Source organism: Dreissena polymorpha, chromosome 14 (assembly GCF_020536995.1).
Source record: "Dreissena polymorpha isolate Duluth1 chromosome 14, UMN_Dpol_1.0, whole genome shotgun sequence".
Taxonomy (NCBI): Eukaryota; Metazoa; Mollusca; class Bivalvia; order Myida; family Dreissenidae; genus Dreissena; species Dreissena polymorpha.
In genome coordinates, this window is record NC_068368.1 from 9942678 (window position 1) to 9962252 (window position 19575).

Here is a 19575-nt window from a genome sequence, read left to right on the forward strand (position 1 = left end):
GTCATTATTTTAGCTATTAAGTATAAAACATATTGCAGTAAATCAGGCTATGGTCCCAGATTTCTTTAAAAGTGATGGGGTTCATATGCCAAACTTACCCGTTCTTAAGTTTGGCTCGATTGGTCATCGTCTGCCCGGGAACTACTTAAATTATTGATACAAGCCTGTGTCAATTCAAGTTGAAGCATTCAATAAAAAAGTTAATTATGTAAAACACGAATACAAACATAAACAGGTATTTTCAATGTATATGAACAATTGCACATCAGCCTTTGCTATTTTAATATCACCGAGATCTCTTGGAAAACTAATATTCACCAATCAACATAATATTTTGTTACATGATTACTGACTTAAAGTAAAAGTAACTCGGCAAGACATATAAGTAAGACACTCGACACGATGAATGACACAGTAACCTGACGTCCGACACAACATCGCGACGCACATCTTGAAACGACAATGTAGCTTGACTTTCAAAACGGCGCATGACAATGCAATGCAACAAGTGGCATGTACTTCACATGTGACACTCGACACGACACTCTGAGTGCCACGTTACATGTATTTTCTGAGCTGTTTTCGTCATACGATAAACCACATTTAAGTAACATCTTAACATGACAGTCGACACTTAATTCTAGCATGACACAACACTGTATCGTGACACGCTGCATCAGATTTTAAAGGGACAATAAACACGGCACACAGCATTGTAACGTGATGCAAGTAACGACATTGTCAAGGAACTCACGACTTTGTACAATCATGCATCACTGTTTTACTCTTGATTATAGCACTGTTGCACACAATTTATTTCATAGAAGATGCATAGCTTGCAACACAACAAGTACAGACGAGTTGAAGCCAAAACACACACTGTAAAAGATTCAGTGGAAAAAAAGAGTCACCAGGCAGAATTACACATACGTACAAATAAATATCATTGAACAAAGGTTCTGACAAGACTAAACCTGGGGAGCCAGGTGCCAGTTCACTGTCTTGCCAGGGCGGGAGAAAACTGCTTGTGCGGGTCCCATCAATGATCAAAACCTGGACCATCTGATCAAAAGTATTGGGACCATTCAAAAGATTGAACCCATGACCTGATAAAAAAGGCTGACACCAAATCCATACGAAAATTTTTACCCTTTAAAATTGATAACTAGTGAATATAATTACAAAATACACATATATTTTTACTTCAGCGTATTATTGAGGTACTGTATAAACATGTTTGTTAGTTGGGCATGGTTGGACACGGGGTGCATCTTCATGTACGTGATGAACTGACGTCGCAACCTCTGAAGCTCGGCAAGGGTCAAAGGTCGGCAGTACTGAAGCTGAAACAAAACGGAGGTGAAACTAGAACAAGGACTGTTTGTAAAACCTGCATGCCCCCCCCCCCCCATATGGGCTGTCAGTTGTAGTGGCACCCATTGTGTGAATATGTTTTTTGTCACTGTGACCTTGACCTTTGAAGTTTCATGATCCTAGGTGTAAGCATTCTTGAGTTATCATCCGGAAACCATTTTACTATTTCGAGTCACTGTGACCTTGACCTTTGACCTAGTGACCTGAAAATTAATAGGGGTCATCTGCCAGTCATGATCAATGTACCTATGAAGTTTCATGATCCTAGGCATAAGCATTATTGAGTTATCATCCGGAAACCATTTTACTATTTCGAGTCACTGTGACCTTGACCTTTGACCTAGTGACCTGAAAATCAATAGTAGTCATCAGCCAGTCATGATCAATTTACCTATGAAGTTTCATGATCCTAGGCCTAAGCATTCTTGAGTTATCATCCGGAAACCATTTTAATATTTCGAGTCACTGTGACCTTGACCTTTGACCTAGTGACCTTAAAATCAATAGGGGTCATCTGACAGTCATGATCAATGTACCTATGAAGTTTCATGATCATAGGCCAGGCCTAAGCGTTCTTGAGTTATCATCCGGAAACCATCTGGTGGACGAATGGATGGACCGACCTACCGACATGTGCAAAACAATATACCCCCTCTTCTTCGAAGAGGGGCATAACAAATGCTGGTCAATATAATGTTGCTATTTTGTATTAGTATTTTTTAAATACCAAAATATGGATGGCAACATAAAATGAAACAGTGCATTAACAACAATGTGGTTTGTTGAAACATTCAAGAATAAGTTTGTTTACATCAACATCAATACATTAAAGTCCAAGTTCGCGGAGATATAATATATCGAGGGGTTAGAGCCAGAACGTGGTAAGTGCACTTGTTATCAAAAATCACTTTTTTGCACGTTTAAAAAGCTATTCAAATACTCTTCAATTTGCACTATTCCCTGGAATCATATCTTGTATACAACATAGTATATCCGACAGAACCAAGGTGCACTAAGTGCTTATCGACAAATCCCTTGTATGCCAGAATGCTTTATATCCTTTTCCTGACTGCAAGAAAGCTTTAATAGCACTTAAGTCTTTTTGGCACAATATGTTTTCATTCATATTGAGAGGTAATACATGTGCCAAAGGGATTTAAGTGCACTTAAATCATTTTAACATAAGCTAGTTGTGCCCCTTATTCAAGGTAAAAAAATATAATATGAAGCCCTTACCTTGTAAAGGAATTACTGTATCTGGTTTATATCAACAAGAAACACAAACTAGTGTGCTAATGGGTAATTAGAAAGGGAGAAATATGACTTTATCGGTGTTTATGTTGATAAAAGACACTGTTCTCCCACTAAGATGGTAAAATAATATAATTGTTTCAACACCTTTCTCATTGAAAGTTCTTTCTTATAGAAAGAAGATGTTTTCAAAGAAAACTACTTACACAGCAAAAGGTAAGATTTTTAGGTATTATATTTTTGTGTAAAAAGCTGTCTATTATAATTAAAATACTAAAATGTTTCACATTTGGACTTAAAAGGCAGGAAGAAATTAATGCTTATCTTTTTTAGATTGTGCAGTAATTAATTTTATACTTGTATTACAGGTATATGTCTCTCTGAATTCAGTGCCATATGATATGTTCACTATAGACAGGCGTTATTGCAGATGTATACTTTTATGGTTATAGCATTCAAGCAGTTCATTACACATTGAAAGTTTGAAAAAGCATGTTAAAAGATGTGCATCTATTAACTTATTTTCAAATAAACGTTTAACATGCCAAAGTTGTGCTTATATTTTTACAAAGAGTTCATATCAACGTCAGAAGAACGTCTTATGTTCAAACATAACGGCATAGGGTGTTACGACTGATCTGATTCGACGTTTCACTTTTAACGTGAAGAATGCGGAAAACCTAATTGGTAAATATTCCAGTGATCATAAATTGGAGAAATGGTAGGTGTGCGAAAAATGAGACCTCCTTAAAATAAGTGAATCCACAGTATGACGTCATTGGAATGTGCGTTTAAAAACGTCAATCTTTATGTTTAAAAGTATAAACTGGTGGACAAAACTTGTCATAGTGTGCGCATCGTTATATTTTTTCTAATGATTTATGATAAACACATGTTTTGTGGATATTCTGAAGACATAGAATATTTTAATCATTGTTCTTATATGTTTACTGTAGTGAATAACATAATATCTTTAAATTTTTCATTGAAAATAAAGAAGTGAAACTCCAGGTGCTGGAGCAGTATTGCATGTTAGTGACATGCAATTAGTTGGTCATTAATTTAAGGCAATTGACCAATTGCCAAAGAGTACAACACAGCACAATACAAAACAACATAAACATTTATAAGAATAAAGCTTGGGTCATCGCCTTGGAACGGTCAACCTCACACTTGGCCCAGCAATATTCAAGATACATATAAGTGTGAATAAAATTTAACCTCATAGCATTGCAACTCAAATTAAACAATAATAAAAGGAAACTTAAACGCATTCATTTTAATTACCATTTAATTACTCAATGGTAGGGAAGAGACCAGAGCAACAAAGTTACAACCTTTTGAGGAACGATGAAATGAAATTACGAACAAGTGTCAACTACATCCCTTATTTTTAGAAAAAAAGATTTTAGAATATAGCAAACCAACTTTTATTTGAATAACATAAATCTTTACTCAAATTAAAATATATAAGGCGTAGGTTAAAACTAAACCCATACATTCCAGAGTACATAAGCAGCTAGAAATTCTCGCATGATTTCTTGGCTTCCTCAACTGACATTTTTTTCTTCTGGCAGTATTTGATGTAACATTATGCAGTCAATTTGTTTACTGATAATGACGAACACATATTTTATAGAAAATGTTTAAAGATATATTCATGTTCTGTAATCAAATCCCTTATCAGTAAAACAAGGCAACAATTTTTCCCCATACATGTTGCAAACTGACACAGATTGAGCAATATTTAAAGGGCACGTTCTTGATCGTTCTTGTTGATGCCCTGTGTTAGTGTCATTTTCTTTACAGATTAAGATGGAACAATATAACATAAAGTGGTTAAAAAGTTCGCAATTCATTTTAACAAATATTATTAAAGCGAGACTATACGATTTTTGTATGTGTTAAATTGTAATATATTGATTAAAATATGTTACAATAACGCAAAATAGGCAAGTAAAAATATACTTTGAAGACGAATTTCATAAAATGCAGCAAAGACAAATTAGCGCCCTGAGCCGATTGTGACGAATATATTTTGTACATATTTTCTTACAATAACCGAAGCATTCATCTTTTTATTAGGTTCGGAGTAAGTGTTCGTGTGTCGTATGAATATATATCGCTGCAGGAAATTAAAATGATCCGTAAAACAAAATCTAGATTCACATCGTACATGCATGATATACATGCTGGCGAACTCGACTGAACAGACATTGTCGATTTCAGAATTAAATATCAGGCTTATTTCGCATTTTTAGACACATGTCCTTCTTAACTTTTATTTTAATTTATATTGAAATATATGTATAATAAGTTTTTACACGTTTGATATAATTCATAAATATTTGACAAAATCGTACAATCTCGGTTTAAAACGGATATAATACAGTTTATGAAATGACATAAAATAAATATTAAACAAAGATACGCATGTCTATTTAAACTAGTGTTCGGTGTGCAGCGGGTTGGCAGCTCGCTGTACTGTCTCTGTGAAGAGACAACCATCAGAATTGCTACAACTGACAGACAGAAACAATACCCCCAGGGCCTTCCGAGAGGGGGGGGGGGGGAGGATGAAGGGCCCAATAGGACGGATTCAGCGGAAACGACACGGCGAGAATTAAGGACTTTGACTAGGGATCAAACGGTCGTATGTCAGTGTGGGAAAGTTTGTAAAAACTATCGAGGGATGAAGATCCATCAAGGGAAGAGCGGTTGTCGGTTGGAGGGAAAGCCGAAGCATCGTGCAGGTGTTCCTGGTGAAACGAGGGAGATAGCCAGTCTGGTTGCCAACCACAGTACTGGTGGTCTCTCAGCTCCGGTTTTTGCTGTAACTGATGACAATTCTGAAGCTGAGGTGACTCAATCACTTGATGAGCTTTTTGGAGAGCAGGGGACCATACCAAGTATGACCCCTACAGAGCAGGGAGATGGAAGTGCAGAAGAATCACCATTGCATCCAAGCCCAGAAGAACTTGCCTTCCCAGATTCTTGGTGCACACCACCCGCTGCAGGAAGGAAAAAGGACAAGACCGTCCCTAGCAGGGAGAGAACACAACCGACTTCTGAAGAAAGAAGATCCAAGATCGCCTGGCCAGCTATGAACAACAGTGGATGGTCATCGTTTGATGAGGATTTGGACCAAGTACTTCAGACAGCATTGACAGGATCAGTCGATAGGAAGCTTAAAGCATTACCTTCGATTACCTACGCCTTAGGGAAGGAGAGATTTGGACTGGAGCAGAAAGCAAACCTCTCGAGACCGCCGCAGGTTCCAAACAGAAGACTCTGTGAAATAAAAAAGCTCCGAGCAGAACTGCGATCCCTAAGGAAACGCTACAAACAGTCAAGCGAGGTTGAGAAGAAGGGAATAGTTAAACTAAGAGAAGAGGTTAGATCAAGGCTGAGGACACTAACAAACGCAGAGAGGCTCAGGCGGAAAAGGAGGGATAGAGCAAAGAAGAGAAAAGCCTTCGTTAGTGACCCCTACAGGTTCACAAAGAACTTGCTAAGTGGAGAGAAGTCTGGGAAACTTGAAAGCAGTCAAGAGGATGTAGAAACCTTTTTGAGGGAGGTCCACTCCGACCCACTAAGAGAGGAACCCCTTGGAGAGTGCAGTAGAATCCTACCGGTCAATGACCCAGACTGTCCATTGAACATGAAAGAACCCACTTGGAAGGAGATCAACGAAGTGGTCAAGAAAGCTGGCTCTTGCTCTGCACCAGGCCCAAGTGGCATACCATACAAGGTTTACAAGAAATGTCCAAAACTTCTCCGAAGACTGTGGTCACTCCTGCGAACTGTTTTTCGAAAAGGTACTGTTCCGTCATGTTGGCAAAGTGCAGAAGGATGTCTGGCACCGAAGGAGAAGAACTCCAAGACCATCAACCAGTTTCGCACCATCTCGTTGTTGAGTGTGGAAGGGAAGATTTTCTTTTCAATCCTAGCTAAGCGATTGACGACATACATGTTGGAGAATGAGTATGTGGATATCTCTGTGCAGAAAGGTGGGATCCCAGGATTCTCAGGGTGTGTTGAGCACACCAGCGCACTCACTCAGCTACTTCATGAAGCTAGAATCGACCACAAAAACCTCACAGTGGTATGGCTAGACCTTGCCAACGCATACGGCTCAATTCCACACAAGCTTATTGAGACAGCTTTTCGACACTACCACATTCCAGACAGTGCAAGAAATCTCATTATGAACTACTTCAACGGTATCAACTTGAGATTCTCTAGCAACACGTTCACTACAAATTGGTTACAACTGGAGAAGGGGATTGTTTATACGGGATGTACTATCTCGGTGATACTGTTCGTGATGGGCATGAATATGATCATCAAGGCAGCGGAGAGAGTGTCAAGAGGGCCCAAAACAAACACAGGAATTCGTCTACCATCCAACAGGGGATTTATGGATGACATGACTGTCACCACTGAAACCCACATACAGGCTAGATGGATTCTGGCGGCCCTTGATGAAACAGCAACGTGGGCAAGAATGAGGTTCAAGCAGGGGAAGTCGAGAAGCTTAGTGGTTAGGAAGGGAAAGGTGACAAGCCAGTTCAAACTGTGTATCCAGGGAGAAGAGATTCCCTCCCTAGAGGACAAACCGATTAAATGCCTAGGGAAATGGTTTGATTCCTCACTGAGAGACACGCATTGCCAGGACATGCTCAAACAGCAGGTAGCTGAGGGTTTGCAGAGAATAGACAAGTCGGAACTCCCAGGGAAGTTCAAAGCATGGGTCTTTCAACACGGTCTCCTGCCAAGAGTGATGTGGCCACTCATGGTCAATGATGTCCCTATCAGCACCGTCGAGAAGCTAGAGCAGAAGATCAGCAAGCACCTGAGAAAGTGGTTAGGCCTACCGCCATCCTTCACCAACATTGGACTGCATGGCCGATCAACAAAGCTCCAGATGCCAATCAGCTCTCTAGTAGAGGAGTTTAAAGTAGCAAAAGCACGTCTTATGCTAACCCACAGAGACTCTGAAGATGGGAAAGTCAGCAATGCAGGAATTCAGGTTAGGACAGGGAGAAAGTGGTCAGTGAGCAAAGCTGTAGACTCTGCAGAGAGCAGTCTAAAGCACAAGGATGTTGTGGGATCTATCAACGTGGGAAGAGAAGGACTTGGCACCAGACAGACTCAAAGGTGGGAAAAAGCAGGGAAAAGAGAAAGGAGAGACCTGGTGCAGAGAGAAATCAGAAACGCAGAAGAGCAAGCTAGGTCAGCCAGGTCGGTCCAGCTTGGACCGCAAGGGGATTGGACGAAGTGGAGTACACCAGAGAGGAAGCTCACGTGGCAAGAACTGTGGACATATGAACCACTTCAGCTAAGTTTCCTCCTGCGGGCAGTATACGACATGCTTCCAACCCCCGCAAATCTTCATCGATGGAAGCTGACAGAAGACCCCACTTGTTCTTTGTGTGGGAGTATAGGAACGTTGCGGCACATTCTGTCATCGTGTCCAACAGCCCTTGCACAAGGGCGCTACAGGTGGCGCCATGACCAAGTTCTAAGAATGTTGGCCGACGCCCTAGAAAGAGAGCGGAAGAGAGATAGACCCCGGAAGAAATTAGGACCCCAATTCATCAGCTTCGTCAAGGAGGGTACAACAAAGCCCACCGCCACAATCAGTTCCAGATCATGTATTCTGCAAGATGCAAACGACTGGGAGATGCGCGCAGACCTAAGGAAGAAACTAGTTTTTCCCGAGGAAGTAGCCCATACAACTCTCAGACCCGACATAGTGCTATGGTCAAAGGCGGCGAAGCGGGTGATCCTTGTAGAGCTAACTGTGCCATGGGAGGAGAGGATCGAGGAGGCCTATGAGCTGAAGAAAGCCAAATACCAGGATCTGGCAGCTGTATGCAGAGATAGAGGCTAGAAGACATGGATCTTTCCAGTGGAAGTTGGATGCAGAGGATTTCCATCACAGTCGGTGTGGAAGATGTTTGGAGCACTGGGCGCAGAAGGAAGAGTCAGGAAGACTACAATCCACGCCCTGGGCAAGGCAGCTGAACGAGCATCAAGTTGGCTCTGGTTAAGACGCAGCGAACCAAATTGGCAGCCATCGTAGACGAGGTAGTGATTGGCCATCACTACCTGCCCCGCCACCTTGAGGTTGTACCGAGCATAATGGGGCGAAACAACCTATGACAGGTGGAGCTTGGCTGATGACGTCTACGTTCAGCAGTTTAAACTGTATTATCACATCAAACATGCCTACTTAAAATAGTATACAGATTAAAAAAACAGTAAAAGCATATTACGATACCATACAATATGTACTGCTATATATTTTGTATAATTTGTAGTTACCGGTATATGCTTGTTTTTGTTTAATTTAAATTTGTTGCTGTATTAATTTCTTTTAGTTATATCACTGACTTATGTCAGTCATCCTTCTCACAAAATATGTGAACAAGTCCCTTCAAAATCTTTCAAAACACTTTCTTCCTTCCTTGACCATCCCAGCCCATATGACAATAAAAATGACCCACAGGTCAGTACAGGGGCAAGGTGTGGGCCATCCTTAACATGGTTAGAAGAGGCAGAATGAAAAAAAAAACAATGAACAATTATTCAAAGAAAAGTTAAATCTATCAATATGCTTAAATGTATTTTTAAACGAATATAACTAGTTAATATTAAATGATTGAGAATAAACTAAATTATACAGACATGTTTGCATTCATATTAAGATGTACAGTGGCATACAGATGACATTTACTCCTCTTTTTTATAAACTGCACTCCTCTTTTTTCTATCTCGTTCCCACAACATACTAGAGGGAACGAGTTAACTATGTCGTGGGAATGATTTATTAAGTCGAGAGAACGAGATACAAAAAAAGAGTAGTGCAAAACTAAATAAATGAAGAGTGCAATTAAAAAAGAGCAGTGCATTAAATGAAGGAAAGAGCATTAAACACTTTACTGCACCGCTCTTTGTTTCGTTGCACTCCTCTTTTATTTAGTTTTGCACTATTTTTTTCTATCTCGATCGTTCCCTTAACTAAGTAAGTTGTCCCACAACATAGCTTACTCGTTCCCACGAGTTAGTAAGTCGTTCCCTTGAGATAGTTAAAATGCTCTCTTCTTTTGTTTAATGCACCCCTCATATATTTACTGCACCGCTCTTTTTTGATTGCACGCCTCTTTCATTTAGTTGTGCACTCCTGTTTTTTTCTATATCGTTCACTCGACTAAGCTGACTGTTCCCTCGAGTTCGAGTTAGTAGGTCGTTCTCTCAAGTAAGTATGTCGTTGGAACGAGATAGAAAAAAGAGGAGTGCACTGTAAAATAAGAGGAGTGATTAACAAAAAGGAGTGAATGTCACCTATATGCCAACGTACTACTGATGATCAATACATGCATCTTACTGGAACGTTTTGAACAACTTTGATAGAGGATCACCCATTGATCATTTATGTGAAGGTGTGTTCAAATCTTCCCAGTGGTTGAAGTGGAGATTTGAAGCTGATTGTAGACAACACAAATAGAAGCCAATAACCACGTTAGCTAACTCTCAGTAGAGGACCAATATACAAGATGCAAGGCAAATACTAAAGCACAGAAGATTTAACAGTATGCAGTCGATAAAATTGTGATCAACCTTCAACTTAGGTAAGTCTCGGTTAATCTCTTAATTTTGTTATACAAATAATGTGAACCTCGTTTTGTGACCAGCTTTTACCACTGCATTCACATTTAAAAAATTACTGTAGAGAATCACTATGCATTTACAACATAGGCATCAACTTAAATAACCTAAGTGACAAGGCGGTTCAGAAAATAATAAGTTATAAGTAGTTTTTGGTCTATCGATGTGTTAAAAAGGATGTCGTCCCTGGAGTGCGGAATGTAAAGACTCCAGGATCATAATTAACAAGGATGTTAGTCAATATATATAAAATGTAACCTATTGGCATTGCATTTTGAATGCGCTGATGTTGAATATTATGTTGATATTTATAAAATCTATATAACCCATGCGACCCTAAACCATTCAGGCTATATTTCATTTGACAAAGTTAAAACAATCAAAGCATTTATAGTGTTCATAAGCTTTTTCTTATATTTGACATGGTAACCTAAGTTTTGAAAACACTTTACTTAGATTTCATCTTTGTTGTGATATTGTGATGATACAAATTCTTACCAAATGTGATCAACATTTAGTCATAAGGGTTGCTTCTACAGTTGTTACACCTTTAGCGTAATCTTTAACCTGTTGACCAGGTTTTTGATATCAATTGGCCCAAATTTTACTATGATTTAGCTATTGTCGAGATAAACATTTTTACTTATATATGTTATTTGGCCTTAACCGAAAATCGGAGTTTGCTTTATTAGATATGTACTGTAACTTTGCTCTACTTTGTTGTCGGTGTCATGAACTGTAATGAAATCATTGAAGATCCCGACTTTGATGGCATGAAAGTATTGAACTTTGCATGTTTTGTTGATTTACTCAGACAAAATGGACATGAGTTAATTAGAAGCGAATTAATAATTGTCTTCGTGAGGTAATCACCAACGGTTTGGAGTTCCGATGAATAGGAATTAAATACAAGCATCAGAATAACAAACCGTTGGTTATTACCTTACAAACAACGTAAGCTATATATAATTTTAAATATAACATGATTGATTATACATAATATGCCCTTTTCCCACACAAAAATACATACATTTGTTTTCATGACGACAACACACTTATTTTATAAAAACTTTTGTTAGGTTCATTAAGATTATTTAAGGAAATTACATTCAATAAAAATATTAAGCTAATCATGCAAAATGTATACCAAGTAAACAGGTTTGGTAACTCATGTATGAACATTTTACTACTTAAATGTGGTTTCACTGGGCCGAATGCAGAAATGATATGTTTGTCAAACGTCTCCTATATCACATACTTTAGGAGGCACATTTTACTGAACTGAACATCTGGGAATTCTTGAATTACCATGACAACAGAGGGCTCTCTTTCCTTTTTTGTGAAGTAAAAGTAAGACTCTTAATTTATTTGGAAAAAAATCCCACAAATTTCAAAATTGTGAGAAATTTAGTCACAAACTCCTCAAAATTTTACAAACAATATTCACATACTTGAAGAAATTGTAAAATGATGATTTTTATGCATAGGTATAGTAAAATATTTTCATTGGCTGGACACTTTTGCTTTCGAAAAATAAAATTATACATCATATGAGCAACTAAATTCTGACAAGTTTAACTGTATCTTCAATGATCCATAGTCAATACTTTTGACAAACATTAAAATGTGTGTCTATGTTATTTCTGTTGTGTGGCTAGACACATTAGTTATACATTGAATTTTAGTTCCCGTGTGAGAAATGTAAGCCATATAATTTTTCCAAGTTTAAAACCTTTGTCAATAACAATTGTGCCATGTCACATGCGCATAGGATTCCCTATAAATCACACATATTAACAATATTTGACATTTAAATGCATTTCATACAAATGCAATTTAATCTATTTGAAAACAAATTAATCAAGCTTTAAAGAAAATTTACACATAAACGGATACAAATACAAAAATCTACTCCAAATTTCTGCCCTTGCCTCGCTCTCTGCCAGTACTGCATTACTCAAGTGTTTTCACTTTCGTCACATGATCTTTCTGATTCAAGCTATTTCCGTTGTAAAAGTGCATGCTTAAATCCTACTGTAATATCTTTAAAGTGACTCCTAATTCAAACAAATCTGGATCCCCATGCTGACTTTTTAAACAAAGGATCTCAAGTTTTACTATAAAATTTACTGACGGTTCAATGCACTGGTGTGTTTTTTTAGCCGAACTAACGTTACAACACTGGTTTCACCAGTTTCATACTTGTAATTCCTTAACAACAAGCAAATTCGTTGAATTGATATCCCCCTTCTCCTAATTTATATATAGACACCTATGAAAACATGTTAAAAAACTTAAATAGTTTCTGAGATATAGCGCTAAAAAGTTTGTGACAGAAAGACGGATGAATTGTACTTTTGAATATAAAATGTCTGCTAAATGTCAAACAACTGACAAAGGCTGGTTTTGTAAAATAGTGTGGATATATTAGATTTGTGAACTGCTTGCATCAAAACTGTGAGATGGCTGACCCAGGCCACACGCAAAGAAGGAAAAAAGCCCTACAACCTTTACAGGTTTTGATAGCAGAATAACTCCATAATGTATTGCAATATAACCACATGACTTGTCGCAAAATAACCTTTAATTTCAAAATCTGTCTGGAATTGTAAACTTGATAAAATCCACTCTATACTGCAATTTGAACCAAAATGTTTGCTCATGCCATTTTAATAAAGCAAAAGGAAATTATTGCTTATATTGAGGAATAAAAACCATTGAAAACAAATGATAAAAAATTTATATGCAGAAATATGCAAGTACTATACTGCCATAGATGATATAGGAGATAACATAGCACATATATGTATTCTATATGATTAAACTATATATGTCAGTCAATTACAAATAATTTGCAAAGTATCTTGTGGAGCTTGCTTAAAATTGTATAATAAGTGTACGAACTGAATGTTCTTAAAACAAACCTCATTAACCATTGGTGGGTTTTCATACTCAAAATACTTTTTCCAAGTATATAATCACAATGATGGTATTGTTAAGTTGAGTGTGTCTTTCAAAAATCACTTTAAGTTTCAATTAAACATTTCTCATTATGAATAAATCTTCCTTGTTGAGGAGAACAATTCTAGTTATTAACTAGTGGTTGAAGTATGCATTCATGACTCTGTATTGAACCACTTGAGAACAATCTACCATTCATCCTCCTCCAGTCTGAATGCTATATTATTTAAAGTGTTTTTGGAAAAGAGCATAACAAAATTGCCAACTAAAATGTTTTTTATAGATTAAACAATGTCTAGCATTAATATTTCATGTACAGTAAATTGTGGCCTTCAATTGTTTGCGCAAAATCTACCTAAGTTTACATGGAAGGCAGATTATTGGGTGAAATCTACTAATGTCGACATGGGAGGAAGATGCAAATAGCATGAATATACAAATAAAAACATGAACATGTGCTCAATTATATCTGCCATCAATTTTCTCGCTGCATACAAGTATTGACAGGAATCTAAATCAAAACCTCTGGATAAGACAGCTACAGTAAAACAAGAAGGTCAACACACACCCTTGTTAACTGTGAGTACATAAAAAGTGGATGACTGGAAATAGCAATTAATAAAAATTGCATCCGTTTTCTGAATTAGTGGCTCTTGACTGACTTCAAAGAAATACATGTTGAATGATATTAAGCACGAATCTTTCCCCACTGCCATGTCTTGATAAAGATACATAATTATGTATATTGGGCACCTATTATACATATTTCCATGTGAGCTGGTAGGGTGTTGGTAGTGAAATTCTGTCTAAAAAGGACTTTAAAAAACACATGATGAGACAGCATACTTTACACAAGAAACAGATTTTAAGATACGATGTATAGATCAGTATTGTAAAGTCAGTATTTAGTCACTAGCCTTAAAGGGGCAGTCAATCAGTGACGAAAAAAGAAAGTTCTAAAATACCGTTCTAACTCTAACCCTGCGAGTAACTCGCAGACTGTTCAGGTGTTTATGCTGTTCGCTGCTAATCATTATCTAAGGGTTGAAAATGAGGCCTTTACAACTTGCATCTTGTTAAATATGAATTTAATTTAATAGTATTTTGTAAGAGACTACAAATGTGTGCAAATATGTATCTAAGTTGAAAAGGGTTAAACAAGAGATTTGACTCTGCATTAGTCTGAGCCAAATGTAGGTCAGCGTCAACAGCAACATGAGGTAAGGTTAGAGTGGGTGTGTTGATAGTGTTCAAGGACAACATCCATGCAAGTATGAAAGCTTTGTAGGAAACATAATTGATATTCTATGGAATGTGCCATTTTGTGTTAACCATGTAGAGATGGAAGGATGAGTCAATCATTATATACCTCTCAGTCAGTCAATGCCGGGGCATACACAATATTTTCGGATTGGGTCTCCTTTTTAATATATTACTGTAAATGCAACATACAATTTGGGGTCACAATCAAGATCAACGGAAATAACTACTTGTGAGGAGCGGCAAGCAGATCTGGTAAACGAAAGGGCATACTTAAATGTTGACTGTGAAGGACCGATAGTTAAGTATTGCTATTATGAACACCATAGTTCATAGATACAATAACAACCAAATTAAACACGATAAGAGCTAACAACTTTACAGATATATCAGATAGTCACGAACAAATTGTCCTATGTATATTTCGCTCCGGATTCATACAAACATTGCTAATTTTGACCGGAAAACACAAGTTGGACTGCCACGATCATGCTGACAAGCAAAATTTAGAAAGGCAATATACATGTTATAATATTATCTGCAACATAGCACTTTTTTAAATCGCCATACCCTTAAGGATGTCTCCTATTGATTGTTTATATTTGTATGACACGGAAGTTTTGCCTAACTGCTCAAGATGTATTTTTTTGTTATTAAAAAACAATAAATCAAATAGAAATGTAATGAAATAGATTGTGGGTAAATGACATGTATTATTTTACAAAAATTAGGTCTATGCCCTGCAATGTTGTTACCTTCTAGCACTTAAACAATATATCAGAGGAAGATAAAACGCTGCAATTTGAAAAACTCAGATATCAATAAGAAGAGCAAATGAACGAAAAATCAAATGCATACATCGTTGTAAAAACTAATTTCTTTGTCAAGGTATGAATGGCCATGATTTAGTTTTATTATGTAGAGAACACACTGACATGATTGTTGTATAAAGCAGGGATCACATTTACCTCAGTGTTGCATTATACAGATAACACATTGACCTGACTTGTGTATTATGCAGCCAACACATTAACCTAATTGCATTACGCAGCGAACACATTTATCTGATTTTTGTATTATGCAGCAAACACATTGACCTGATTTCGTTGCATTTTGCAGCCAACGCATTGACCTGAGTGTTGCAATATGAAGCAAACACATTCACCGGATTTGTTTGTGTTATGCAAAGACCACATTGACCTGATTTAGAAGTATTATGCAGCGAATACATTGACCTGATTTAGTTGCATTATGTTTTAAACACATTGAAGTGAGTGTTTAATTATGCAGCATTCATATTCAAGTGATTTAGTTGTTTAATGAAAAACAACACATTGACCTGATTGTTGTATTATGCAGTGAACACATTGACCTGTTTGATGCATTTTGCAGTTAACACATTGACCTGATTGTTGTATTATGCAGTTAACACATTAACCTGTTTGTTGCATTATGCAGTGAACACATTGGGCTGATTTTTGTATTATGCAGTAAACATATTGACCTGTTTGTTGCATTATTCAGCAAACACAACGACCTGATTGTTGCATTATGCAACAAACACATAGACATGAACGTTGAATTATGCAGCGAACACAATTTTATCTGATTGTTGTATTATGCACCAAACACATTAAACTGATTTAGTTGATTTATGCATTGAACACATAACCCTGATTGTTGCATTATGCAGCAAACACATTGACCTGATTTAGTTGTATTATGCAGCAAAAACATTGACCTAATTTAGTTGTATTATGCAGCGAACACATTGTTCTGTTTGTTGCAATATGCAGCGAACAAATTGACCTGTTTGTTGCGTAATGCAGTGAAAACATTGACCTGTTTGATGCATTATGCAGCGGACACATTGATGTTATTGTATTATGTAGTGAACACATTGACCTTATTGTTGCATTATGCAGCAAACACAATTTGACACGATTTAGTTGTATTATGCGGTGAACACATTTACCAGATTTAGTTGCATTATGCAGTGAACATATTTACCTGATTGTTGTATTATGCAGCAAACATATTGACCTGATTTATTTGTATTATGCAGTGAACACATTGACCTGATTTGGTTGTATTATGCAGAAATCATATTCATGTGATTTAGTTGTTTTATGCAGCGAACACATTGACGTGATTTAGTTGTTTTACGCAGCGAACGCATTGACCTGGTTTAGTTGTATTATGCAGCAAACACATTGACCTGACTTAGTTTTATTGTGCAACGAACACATTGACCTGGTTTAATTGTTTTATGCAGCAAACACGTTGACAAGATTTAGTTGTATTATGCAGCAAAGGCATTGACCTGATTTTCAAAATCTCAATTTAAATAGGTTTATGTTAATTCATTATCTACAAGGCTGTCCGGTTACGGTAAGCGCAGTGGTTGGTACATGCACTTCTCACTTCTGCAACCGGGGTTCAATCCCAATTCCCAATGCACGTGAGTTTGGTAGGTGGTCACTATAACGGACAGGTGGGTTTCCTCTGGGCAATCCTGTTCCCCCCCACCCCCGCCCACAGCATAAGATCACACCAAAATTGAATAACTTTCAGTAAAACCTAAATACATATGCAGCTGGAAACTGAAGCTTAAATTTAACATTCGTTTCAACTTTCATGAGTCTAGTAATTAAATTAGGTGGGAGTGGTGGGACACACTATGGGTCTCCACATAATGCAGGCACTGTTCCGGAAGGACCACATGAACTTAGAACATTATCTATGATTATAATCTTTTCTTTTGTAACACCCCGCATCAAATTACGTAGATCACTTGTTTAAGCAATGAATGATTATCAGCATGTTTCTCAGCATGTGACATCCTGCCACTCTCTTAGAGTAATAGTTACGTCTACCTTAATTCGCGAATAGCATCACGCGCATCAGGGTGTTATACTTTACTACGCATGTATCACTGTTACCACATAGGTTTTTTATATTTTAATGAAGGACATGACCACAAAAGCCAATAAGAAACATACAAATATAATTCAAATATTAGTAAATTGTATTAATTATACAAAAAAAACTGTAAAGAAACGGGCAGGCAATACATATCAAGTTCAAAATATCGTACAATTTTCTGTGAGGAGTTTAACTATTCATTCCATATAACCAAGAAGGACCAGTTTCAGATGTGCGCTGTGTATAGAAATAAGGAGATATCAGGCGAGCTAACCACCGATTTGAAATTGCTTTTGAATACCATATCAAAAGAAAAACAGAGCTAGAGATGAAAAGAAGTTGGATAAGTCTCGTGCAAAACAAGACAAGTCATACCATGTTGCAACATTTGATCTAGAGGCTGTTTTACCGATTCCATGTTCTCTTGTGAGTAAAGTTTATTATAAAAGAAAGCTCAATTGTTTCAATCTTTCCTTTTATTATTTACAAAACGCAAGTTCGACATGTTTTTTGTGCAATGAAACTGAAGGAAAACGGGGCTCTTGTGAAGAGGGAGCTTGTCTTTTGACTTACATGAAATCTCTTCCTATCACAGTAGAGAATGTCTGTTTTTATTCTGACTGTTGTTGTGGTCAAAATCGAAATAGGGTTGTTACTGTTGCATTGATGCATGCTTAAGAGAAACGTAAAAACATAGAGACACTATTGAACAAAAGTATTTAGAAAGTGGACATACCCAGATGGAGTTGTGATAGTGAACATGCTTCGATAGAACGAGCAAAGAAACGTACATCGGTATATGTACCAAGCCAGTGAGAAACAATTGTGAAGGTTGCACGAAAAAAAAAATCCGTATGTTGTAGTGCCGATGAAATACTATGACTTTTTATATATCAATCATGTAGCCAAATATGTACTACTGTTAAACGTTGTAAATGTAAGTGGACAAAACATTTTATGGACAAAAATAACATGGATAAAACTGCAAAAAAGTGATCCGGGGCGTGTGTTTTTTAAGAACAGTTTCGATGACACCAGTTTTCAGTGTGTGCAACTTAAATCCTCAAGGAAAGGACCTTCTATAAAATGTGACTTAAAACCCTTGTTTGATGCCAAACTTACAATAACAGTAGCAAAGAAAAAAGACCTGCTATCACTTTGCTTTGATGAATAATTCCTTCAGAATATGACCAGTATTTCAAGGATATTCCATCTGATAAAACAACTAGGGACAGTCTTCCAGAACCGAAGAAAAAGAAGATTCAAATGTGGAATAGAAAATCTGAATCTTGACTTTCTTCCATTGTGAAGGTTGGAGACAAACAAGTCCATACTGATTGAAATATATGTATTGTTACATGTGTATGTCCTGTTAAAATCTAGAATGCAAAAGGAAATAATGATGTACTTCTGTATAATAATATCTCGTATTATGAATAGTAATATGAACTTGTGCTAACTGCACATGTTTCGTTCAGTCTCTCAAAATAGATGCATAGCACAGGGCTGTTTTGCCTTAAGGCCACTTAGACCTGTATGGCATAGGAAAAGCAGGGTACTATTTTTATGCTCAGTAGCACCAAGTGCACTTAACACAGTGGCACACAGAAAATATATATGTTTTACCTTTAAGCCATAATGAAGTAAGTGCTATTTTGAATACAAAAGCATTAAATATTGTATGCAATTCTATGATATGTGTATAATGCCATAACAATACTTTTACCTCATATTGTAACATAATATTATGCCAATATTCATATTAAAAAACTAAAAGTTGTAGTTTGTCAAACCTTCTTTTGCGTTTTTCTCCACTACTTGAAAAATGGACTTATTACGTTCCGCCTCTAACCCCTCGATATGGGCAGAATTGTAAGAAAGCGTGTTTTTATCGAGGATATCACTGAAAATCCGGTTGAAATCGGATGAAAACAAACAATGTACCGATTTTTATTTTGGGGTTGAGTACAGTAAAGTACAAAAACGACCTAATTAACATATTCATGATTCGACAGGTTAATTCAAACCTAAACAAACAAAATTGCGGATACGGGCAAATTTAGCGGAGAGAAGGTAAGAGCAAATGCAAAAACATCTGCTACAGACGGAAACTGAGTTGCAACGCTACGT

General features: G+C 37.0%; 1 protein-coding gene across 1 annotated transcript in view; it reads right to left on the minus strand.

Moving 5' to 3' along the window:
• Positions 1-798: 798 nt before the first annotated feature.
• Positions 799-19575, minus strand: part of LOC127859014 (protein KTI12 homolog) — a 31311-nt gene continuing 12534 nt past the window's right edge. Inside the window, exon 8 of the mRNA XM_052396400.1 lies at positions 799-1343. Coding sequence (XP_052252360.1) covers positions 1200-1343 — 144 coding nt within the window. The 3' untranslated portion in view covers positions 799-1199. The remainder of the gene's footprint in view (positions 1344-19575) is intronic.